General features: G+C 39.6%; 1 protein-coding gene across 1 annotated transcript in view; it reads right to left on the bottom strand.

Moving 5' to 3' along the window:
* Window positions 1–4,145, bottom strand: part of DNAJC13 (DnaJ (Hsp40) homolog, subfamily C, member 13) — a 47,219-nt gene extending 43,074 nt beyond the window's left edge. Inside the window, exon 1 of the mRNA XM_010154443.1 lies at window positions 4,071–4,145. Within this exon, the coding sequence (XP_010152745.1) occupies window positions 4,071–4,138 (68 nt within the window). The 5' untranslated portion in view covers window positions 4,139–4,145. The remainder of the gene's footprint in view (window positions 1–4,070) is intronic.
* Window positions 4,146–10,923: the final 6,778 nt, after the last annotated feature.

Raw genomic sequence — 10,923 nt, 5'->3', positions numbered from 1 at the left:
TTCCCTACTTTATTGGTTAATTTATAACCAAAGACTTGAAACTTGCACTGAAGGTACTACCAGACCAGAATAAATTCTAAAAAGACTACATAGATAGGGGAAAAAAAAGTTATACTTGCAACACTCTAAAGCATCTGTTTGAAGTTGTCTCAGACTACAGTTGTAACATGAAATAACCCAAATTACAGACCTTGTGACAGTACTGTAATAAGTTTAAGTGTTGCTATGGCCAAGCCTAATTTTCCTCACCCTGAGGAAAACTAGGACTACTAAACTCAAGGACTCAGATCACCAAAACTGTAGTTCAATGTGCAACTAGTCACTGTGTATCGATATCACAGGTATGTTAACTGCCACAGTTCTTAAAGAACAGCTGTAGCAACAAAGTTGCTTGCACCTCAGGCCTATTAGGAACAAGCAGCAGTGAGCTAAATCAATGAAATTTAGATGCATCAAGTGCAAAAATGGAAGCCTTTCAGTGGTTTCATTTCCTAGACAACTTCACAGCATACCCTGAACCAACTCTTTATATAGATAGTATTTACATATTTCTGAAGCAGAAAGTCTTGCAACATAAGTAACCAGTCTGAAACAGATGATTATTACTAATCCCTTACTACTTGTACGAACTTCTTGTTCTAGGGTACTTCCATCTGGCAGCAGTACTGCCCAGAAAGTCAAGCCAAACCTGAAACAGGACCAGTTCTAGCAACTTTTCTCCAACCAAAGAAACAGGATCTGAACACTGATGCCTTTCTTGAACCAAATAAAAATTCTTTGGCTAGTTTTCCATATTAAAACTGACAATGTAGCAATTTAGGTTCCAGTTCTGGGTAAACTGTTGAAAGAACAGGATAGGATCAATCAGATAGCTGACTGTGCCATACTAGACACAGCATCAAGCAGCAGGTCATTTCATCCCTCTTTCTCTTCATTCTTGTGTTGCAGTCCTTCCTCTCTCACTTGCCAGGTCTGCAAGCATAAGCCATCATTTCTGTCCAATGTCAAACTTTGTACGGGCTTCAGGTACATTCAGAGCTGCTCCCTCATGTTATCTGACCTATCCTTCCTTCCCTCCTAATAGCCAAGAGTATCTGCCTGACAGAGTCAATGTCCAAACTTCATTCCCTACCATTTCCCATTATTATTCAAACAAACTGGTGCAAGTTCAAAACATTACTGGCCCAGTGAAGCTTATCTAGGAATTAAAGCAATCACTTATGTTCTTAAGAGCTCAGAAAAATCTGTAGTATTGAAGTGACTTGCCGCCTTAAAGATGTTTAACCCATTCAAAAAACCCATTTGTTTTTCCATGTAGTTGAATTCTCCTTATTTAAGATGCAGGTCAAAAGAAGTTCTAGTAATGAAGTAACATTTGAAGTTACTCTGACTGCTAATAATTTCCACTATATTCAGTCTGTCAGAGAAGGCTCCAGTTCATAACAAAATCCTTTAAGCAAACCAACTGTTCCCTCTCCTCTTGTTGTACAATTTATGTAGGTATTCTGTCTTTTATGTGATTTATAAATAAGGCTTGTTTATGCTGTTCTAAAGAACTTAAACTTATGATAAGTAATAAAGCACTTTATTACTTGCTTAAGGTTTTGCTTAACATACTAAAGAGCTTCAGTGCTTTGTGACAGAATATGGATCTGCAATGATCACACATAATTGAAGAGCAGCTTCCAAATGTGAGAGCCCCCTCCTTATCTCCCCTCACACTCAAGCTAACATTTCAAGGTCTGGGAAGAATATTTATTATCCAGAATTCTTAATAAGTGATGCAACAAAGAACACAAGACAGAACAGCAGATTTGCCGAGTTACCACTTCCTTCATTGTGTCTCCCTAGGCAAATTCAGAAGACCCAAGTCTTGTTACACAGAGGAGACTCAGAAGTCAGTTCTTACACGCAGCCTAAACATAACTTTTGTCCAGAACTTCACCTTTAAAATATGTAGAAAGGTATTTATAACTCCAGGCCTTGAAGACTTTACCATTAATTATCCCTCAAACCACTCTGCAGTACAGTCTAACACCAGAATGCTTTGAGAAGAATTTGAAGCAGATGTTCTCTCCCCAGTAAAAAGGCTATATTGCCTATTTACTATTTCTTAGACACACTACAGAAGTCAGAAGTTTTATTTTTTTTTAATTAGGATTAACCTGCTAGACAAATGTTATACCACCACGCTTAAGAGACAGCATTCATTAGTTTTACAGAACTGGATATCAACATCATCTGTACTACTAGAAAATACTTTAACTGCCATGCACACAGCCCATATTCAGCAAAGTGACAAATCATATGAATAATCAGTGATTCAGGCTCATACTCCACTGCACATTAAGTTACTGCTGCTTTTTCTTAAGTGTTATCCATAGACTCTACAGCGATTGTGTAAGTATGAACTGAGTGGACTTCATTATTCAAATATAAGTCACTAAAAGCCATAAAAGCTGCTGCTGCAACACAAAAGGCAACTACTCACTACTTTCCTCTTCATTATGGAAGAAGTGCCACTGAGTTTCTAAACTCAACTTCTGTTTTAGACTTAGTTTGAAGTTCTAGAAGATTCCATAGTTGATCAGAATGCTAGCAGAGATCATACTTGTCTAACTTCAACAGCCTGCATCATGTAAGAACAGGCTCTTTAGCAGAAGGCATTGGGCAAGAGAAGCAGTCCAAGTTCTATGTACTTCATTTCCAACAAGTGAAAAATTGTATGCACATCAAATTTGCAGATATGTCACAGGAGCTTTAGAGGAAGAGATTAGATATCTTCTGTTAAGGCACCAAAATTAAGAAAAACAAACTGTTCTAATATTCTACCCCAAGATAGTATCTTATTATTACTAAAGGAAACAGTTTATTCACCCATGCCCACACAAATCCAAATGCCTGGATCTTAACTCGAGTAAGACTCAATTCACACAAGTATCAGCTAGAACTCTAATGAGGCAAAACTAAATATTAAGCTATTTATTTCAAGTCAGTCAAGAATCTGTCTTGGCAGAGGAAAGATTCTGCCCTTAGACAGCTGCTCAGTCCACTCTGGACTCTGAACTACTCTTTAATTTTTGTCAGCAAAAAGGCAGGCAGGTCTGCGATGAGACATTGAAGCAGCCTCCTGGTTCTTCAAAGCACAATTGAGAAAGATCCCGTGGCTGCCACTCCTTGCAATGCCATCCTCCTTTCCTTCCCAGCATTCCCAATCTTTGATAGGAAGCATTCACAAATTATCATCAGACAGCCAATAAAAAAAACCACCACCAAAAGCCAGTTTCAACTTACTAGTCAAACACCACATTCAGACATCGCCTCTCAGTATAATCATTAGAATAAAGCAGTACTTGTGCTCCTGAGGTGTAGATAACGTATCCTTTTTGTTCCGTTGATGTTTAGGTAGCAAGGAAAAAAATCCCACTTCCACAGCACTACTATGCATGTGAGAAGGAACAATGGGCAAGGATACCAAAGAAAGTCCTATGAAGCTTTAAAAAGTATGTATAACAGCACACCGTAACAGACACCAGTTAAGATAGCTTAATGGTTAGTTCTTCCCTAGATTTGAAGACAGACACATGACAGAAAATTCATTTTTAGATCCAAGACCACCATTAGGGATTAAATGTATTCCTAGCAACAGAAGTCTTGAACTAATCTCAGTTAGTAGTTTAACAGGTAATCTATTACACAACATGTTAAGTATATGCGTGGACTAGTGACCCTCATTTACTGAAGTACGTAAGACACTACTCCTCCAAGAACTTGCTCTGAGAAGCAGCATTTCCACTTCAAAATCAGTAAGTTCAAGAGACCCAGAAGCTGAGGAAGTCAGGCAGTCCACCTGAGAGCTACACTGAAGTACGGGAACATGTGCAGAGGAAGGCTAAGGCACAGTGTTTACAATCCAAATTGATTCTAGTGAAGATACATTCAGTTCGGTGACTGAGCAGCAAGAGCCTTTAGTTCAATTTCCATCTATCAATACAGGATCTATGCAATTCAATCCAATAATGGAGAGGAAAAGTGTGACAAAAAACCCAAACAAGCTTTAAAACACTTACTTTCCCCTCCATGAATGTTTTGTTGTGTAGAAACAAGCAAGATCTCTGTTTTCTCTAATTATATTCATTCTGTGCCAAGACCTGAAAACAAAAGAGACATCCTGTTAGGACTCATTTTCATTTAAACCAAAGTTCACTAATCAATACACTTCAAGACAAAAAGACTTTGTTTCTAAACACTCAAGTCACTGCTTTGTCAATTCCACATGAAAACCCTAGGAATACTTAAGTTTATCAAACAATTCACAGGCTAAGTTGCACATGGCCTTCAAGACAAATTATTACTTTCCCCACTGATTTTGTTACACCAGTCACTAACAGTACCAGGGTACAGTATTTTATGCCCTACTATTTGCCATGTCACTGCAAATCACATTACTTTTGCTGCACCTTTGCACACTCAGGTTCAAGTGCATTTTGTCATCCCCAGAATGTTTAACTCCTTAAAATTTTACAAGATCAAAATTATTTGAGTACCCTACATCCATAACTCCAGCTAAGCCAGATTTCTCTTGCCATTTAAAAAAAACACCATAGCAAGGAGAAATCTGGATAGATAGAACAGCTTATTTTCCAGTCTGAAATGGAATTTGAAGTTGAGAAACTTAGTTACTAGCCAAGCATTGTGATTAAAGGACTAAGAACCCTTTTTGTGCTGTAGAAGTTTAAGCAATCCCACTACTAACATCCCCTTATGCTTATTTCACACATGAATACCTATTCATAAACACATGCAGGAATTCAATGAAACTTGCCCACAGCTGCTTGACCGGATTATTGCTTTAGGAGCTGCTAAATTCTAAGGAATGCTTCTGAAGACCATACACTATCTTCCATGATTGAAACCATGGTGCACTTGGGTACTTGGGAAATTAACTTCCTTTTCACTTCACTCTGTTGTTATAATGTAACAAGGCACTTAAGTGGATGCACCCTGTTTACCTTGCAAGACTGAAATTGTCACTGTTTACTGCTACAGCATTTGTTTTATTTTCACGTGTCAAAAGAGACTTCCCTAATCTTGATAACAGACTGGTACTACTCTCAGGTTCACATCATTTATGTGGTGGCATCCCCACAACATTACACATCGAAGAAGCTAGTCTGCAAGAATTCATACTCCTAGCTTGCCTGAAGCAATGCTCAAGTAAACTAATCCCAGCCAGTACCCCACTGAAAGTTAAGACTACAACCCCAGTTATCTTGACTTGGCAAGGGAGGCTCTCTCATTTTGAGATGGATGACCTGTTAATATTAGGTCACTGCTAATTTCTACCCTCTACAACTTCAGGCTGTTTTCTTTCTGATCAAAGACTGTAGCAGTTACGTAGTCATGAACATGACAAATAGCTACCCTGACTGAAATGAACTTGAGAATTCCTTCCCTCAGGTGAAGAACCAGCACAATCATCACTACCTACTGAGAAGAATGTGTGGTACTGCCTCTGGAAAAGGAGAAAAGCAGTATTTACATATTTCAATGACTCCACCTTTGAGTCAGATTTTCAGAGTTAATACCCCAGTTGGCTTGGGGCATGTTAAAATTCTCTGAATTCAGTTTGAAAACAATGTTTCACGAGGGCCAAGACATTCAACAGCATTACTCCTGAAGCTGTCCATTTTGTCCAGTTTAAGAACTATATTGTATTTTTATTGCCATGGATAAGCACCAAAACAGTACAGTGTCCAAGCTACATAGATCTTACTGTATAGTAGCACACTTTAGATCTGATAACTTTAAAACACATAATTATCTTTCAGAACAAAGTGCCAGATAATCGTTATACCTCCCTTAAGCAATTTGCTTGACATTGACTAACGTATTAGTAAAAATAAAAGGCTTATAACAAGCCTAGCTCCACTAAGATAAAATCTATCTACCTGTAATTCCAGTACCTGAAGGGGCCTACAAGGAAGCTGGAGGTGGGGTCTTTTTACAAGTGCAGGTAATGATAGGACAAAGGGTAATGGGTGTAAATTGAAAGCAGGGAGATTTAGATTGGATATTAGGAAGAAATCCTTCATGGAGAGGGTAGTGAGGCACTGGAACAGGTTGCCCAGAGAAGCTGTGGATGCCCCATCCCTGGAAGTGTTCAAGGCCAGGCTGGATGAGGCTTTGAGCAACCTGGTCTAGTGGAAGGCGTCCCTGCCCATGGCAGGGGGGGTGGAACTAGATGGGCTGTAAGGGCCCTTCCCACCCAAACCATTCTGCGATTCTATGATATTTCCTGTTTTGCCAACACCAGACCTCTCTGACGACCTCTATTAAATCTCCCAGACCTGAACACCACCTGCTCTGGAGTATTTAAAGCAAGGTGTTCTCACACGCACAACCATCTAGTCTCAATACAGAACTGAGAAACACTCACTCAGGAGCCATCAGCAGCTTTCATGAATTTTAAGACAGGCACCTAGCTTCATGTATCAGCATCCTGAATCATTATACATGCAGTGGAAGTGACAAATTCACTAACTTTTTTTATTTAGATTAAAACTACTAAAATCATTAAGCTTTGATGCTTTACTTGCTCTGCTTCCAGACAGCGATAGTAACACTCTCTCCCACTGAGAGGACTAGTACAGAGACAATATATGCCAAAAGTAACAATTCTTGTACACATTTTCCTGCAGTTTAACAGAGAACAAGTCTAACAACAGCCTAGTGTTCTGAGCTGCTGTGTTCAAGTCCAGCAATCGCTTTTTAGTTATCTGACTTGGAACTGAAGACAAAGATGGAAAAAGTGCCAAAGCCAAACAGATTTTAGAGGTTCTGCTCCTTCACTCATTCTGGCAGAACCAGTATGGCATCATTTACTATCTACAACATGATACATATACCATCTTAGGTACTAGAACTACTAACCATTGACTCTGCCGAGCACATCAGGTTTTATTATTACTCCAGTTTAGCCATATTGCCAGTGTAAACTACAGCTGCCTGCTCAGCCATATCATATTAATTTCCCAGTGGAAGAGAACATTCTTATTATCTTTACCTCTTCTTCTGATATTCAAGAGACCTTTAAAAAGTTGACTGACTTGACACAAAAATGGAGTTAAATTCTTTATTCACTCAAAAACAACCGGGACAATAAAGCCCCAATTTTAATGATCATCAGTACCTGATAACAGAAAAATCACACCTTCAAAGGTTATTTCAAACGTATTGCAGCACAGCCATTGGATATCCCATACCCATGGCTCTCAAAGGTTTAATACTAGAGAAACACCTAGTTCAGTTTTTTTTCCTATTTCTACTGGAGCACAGGCAACAAGTAGCAGTTTACAAATATGTTTCATCTGGTTGAGAGAACAAGCATGCCAAATGCAAAGTACAGTCAAATAACCTGAGGTTCCTGCAGGCAAAATATTGTCCATGACCTGCAACTTCTTTTGAGAGCTTAAATAAAGCATTCCCCCAACACCTGGATATTTTAATTAGCTTTTTCACAAGACAGATGTTCAGCAATACCTTCCTATCTGGCTTTTTTTGTAGTATGGTAAGTAGCAATGCGTAGCAATGCAACAGCTTTAAGGGGAAGAGTTGAAAACACTTTTTTGTGTGCTGCATGTACTAGAAATAGTAACCCCTAAAATTAAAGGGCCTGAACTGCTGCCAGGACTCCCCCTACCTCAGTTTAAGCTACATTAACATGTACCTTACACAAGCTGTGTTCAACTTGCATACACTTTCCACTTTTCCACAATTTCACATTCTTCAGAGAAAACTACCATCTGGGAAAACAGAATCTACTTCAGGAAACAGAGGCAAGTCAGTCTCAAACTTACACTTGTAAAGTTAAAATCAAAGCTGTGACCTTGCAGGAATCAAAGCAATAGGCATAGCTGTAATTACACCTATCTAATATGCCTCAGTTTAAAAGTCTGAAGTTTGGACACGGGTTCAAAGTTTATTGCAGAATTTTCCCTGATCATATTACAAAGCTTCCATATGTTCCTTAAGTGAAGGTTTAATCTGTGCTAAAAGTAGCACTTCAGAGCCCCGAACAGGTTTATTATTCTATCCCACTGGGGGGAAGAGGAAAAGTGCTGACAAACTGAGATTTCTTTTTAAAAATTTATTCCAGCAAGGCTAAAATACAAGGTGAGCTTCCTGGAAAATCTATTCTACACAGGGACAAATACATCAAGCTCAAGTGTGACTTTCCCGAGACAGAAAAAGACATACCAAGAGGATAAAAACAGGGGCCAATTGGAAAGAAATGAGTGCAAAGTACTAAAAAAAAAAACCAACCCACAAACACCACACCATCCAAGGTACTGTTAATCTGTGGTTCTAGACACCTAACTTTCAGCTTAAAGGTCTGGAGACTGATTTCCAGCCATGTACTCATCTGTAGCTTTAAAGGCATTATTTAAATGAGGATTTCTGCACTGAAATGTTTTAGCTACTTAGGTTTCATCTGCCTCTTTCACTTCTGTGTGCACTAACTGGCACTTTTGTCTTCAGAGAGATTTCTTCTTAACAAACATTATGCTTTTTTTCCTCTTCCCTTAGCAGAACTCTGCTCTTAAAGCACTACAGCCTGATTACCTGTGGAAACGGAGATTAAGAAATCTGTTGTGCAGCCTTTTTTGTAAGAGGAGAAAAAGACACACCAGATCCCTGAGGATTAGTGTAATCTGCCTCAGCGATATGATGCCTTCCATAGTCCAGGATGCAAACAATCTGAGAACTTCAACCTTTACTACTACCAGAAATGATGGTGACAACATTAGTGTCCATTCTCCAGCTGACTGCTCCCATTCCCTCACTGAGGAGGAATGCTGAGGATAACCAGAATCTTCCACACTTTTTTCCCTCTTTTCCATTTACATTAGCATTCTGCTGTATCAATGAACCACTCTGATTCATCAGTAGATAGGCGAGTAGCAGAACAAAAGGGTTTACTCACTAACAGGTGGAAGAAAAAAGTGCTCCTTTCAGTCACAGTTTAGCCATCTTGTCATATTTCTTAAGACTATTGTTACATTTTAAGATTTATTAGTGAGGTTGTTAAGGGTTGGGTTTTTTTTTTGGCATGAGACTAGTTTTTTGGAAGCAAATTGAGAGATTAGTAAGTAAAAAGATTGAGTTGAAGGTTAACGCTTCAAGATACAGTTGAATGCCAGTTGAAGAATTATTTTATTAAGTCAGTAAGCTCCACTTACTGAGCTTCAAACAAGTTTAAAAAAAAAGTCACCGGCTCAGTCTGAAACACAGATCTGGCTCTTAAGACCAAACCCCAGCATACTGCTCAAGAACTGGAAATACGCAGTGATTCAGTCCCTCAGGACAAATACATGTTTGGAAACTATGAAAGATACCACATGACACCCAGAGGGGCGAGTAATGCATATGAAATGAAATCTTCTTAGAAATCTGTTCTAGCAAGGCTGAAATACAAGGTAAAGTCCCTGGAAAGTTTATACAGTATACTACACACAGGGACAGATACACAGCTCAGTCTCCAAACACCTAGAAATTTATTGCCAGTGGGAAAAAAAAAAAATGTCAGCAGTAACAGAAAGGAGTCACTAATTTCTGGTTAAGTGTTCTGGCACTTAGCCACCTACAACAGGCAGGAGTTAGACCAAGATGCCTGTATCTAAACTGAAGCAGGCTAGCGCCAAGAATAGTTTTTACATCTATAATATTGGTCTTGGTCTTGTTATTTTGAACTAAGCCATGAGACTGTTCATACAGCATCTTCCTAACTCAATTCAAAGGGAAAGCTTGAGTCAACAGCAGTCCTTTTGACAGCCTTCCTCCTTTTCCATGTATCTCACTACATGTAAGTAGCCTACAGAGACAATCTTCTAATTATCAAGAATAAAAAGCTTTGACTTTGAAGAACTCAAGTTCTAAAACAAGGAAGACTTTCTGAAACACAGTATTATTAAATAAGTGCTAAGTAACAGGAAACAAAGCAGCTACCGACTCAACTTCATCTTCTCAGACTCGCTGCCATAGATCTCACATGTGAAAGAGCACAAAAGGGAAAATACATTTCATACTACATTAACTTTAAAAGCAGCCACAGAGCAGAGAATAAGTGCATTAATAGCAAGACTCCAAATAAACTTATATGCCCATATTTCCGTCACAAGCAGCACACCCAACCATTCTCTCGTCTTGAAAGCAGTAAGCTGAAAACAGAACCACTCCACGCGTCCAACTGAAGCACCAAGACAATGTTTTTACGGCCCAAAGCTTGGCCCTCAGTAGAGGCACAGCTACCAAGATGCCAGCTCCACACCTCCTGATAGGAAAATCTATCCTAACGACCGTTGGCAGATCACTGCGATAGAAAGCCATTTAGTATGCCTGCTTGTTTTGATTTTCAGGGGATAAAAAAAAAAAAAAGGCAAGTGAAAAGCATCCATGGGAGAAATTAGAAAACTCTTAGGAAAACAGGCACATTAAGGGTAGTTTTTCTGAAAGATACTCAGTTCTGCTCACGTTCTTTAGGCACACAACCACCACTCACAAAAAAATAAAATCTCATCTCTGCGAGAGCAAGCCTCCTCCTCTTCATAAATTATTTCCCAAAGCATCTCACGATGGGTATGTTTTGATCTGAGGCCAGGAGAAGAAAAATGACATATGTTCTCGTAACGGACACACAACTCCTCTTCCAGGAAAGAGGACACCTTCTTCCCCCCGGCTACAAAACCTGCATCAGGTGCGGAGCGCAGGCTCGAGAAAAGCCCAGCCTCTCCTCCGCCGGGAGATACAGGAAGAGAAGGGCTTGGCAGTGGCGTGGGACAGCACAGGTACCCCACCTGGGCATCAGGGCCCGCGGGCGCCCCCCGATGCCGCCTCCCACCCCTCCGCGGCCGGGGCAAGGGG

This window comes from Eurypyga helias, unplaced genomic scaffold, assembly GCF_000690775.1.
Source record: "Eurypyga helias isolate BGI_N326 unplaced genomic scaffold, ASM69077v1 scaffold16336, whole genome shotgun sequence".
In the NCBI taxonomy this organism is placed as follows: Eukaryota; Metazoa; Chordata; class Aves; order Eurypygiformes; family Eurypygidae; genus Eurypyga; species Eurypyga helias.
Note: the sequence above shows the minus strand (reverse complement) of the source record. Positions and strands in the feature narration are given on the sequence as shown.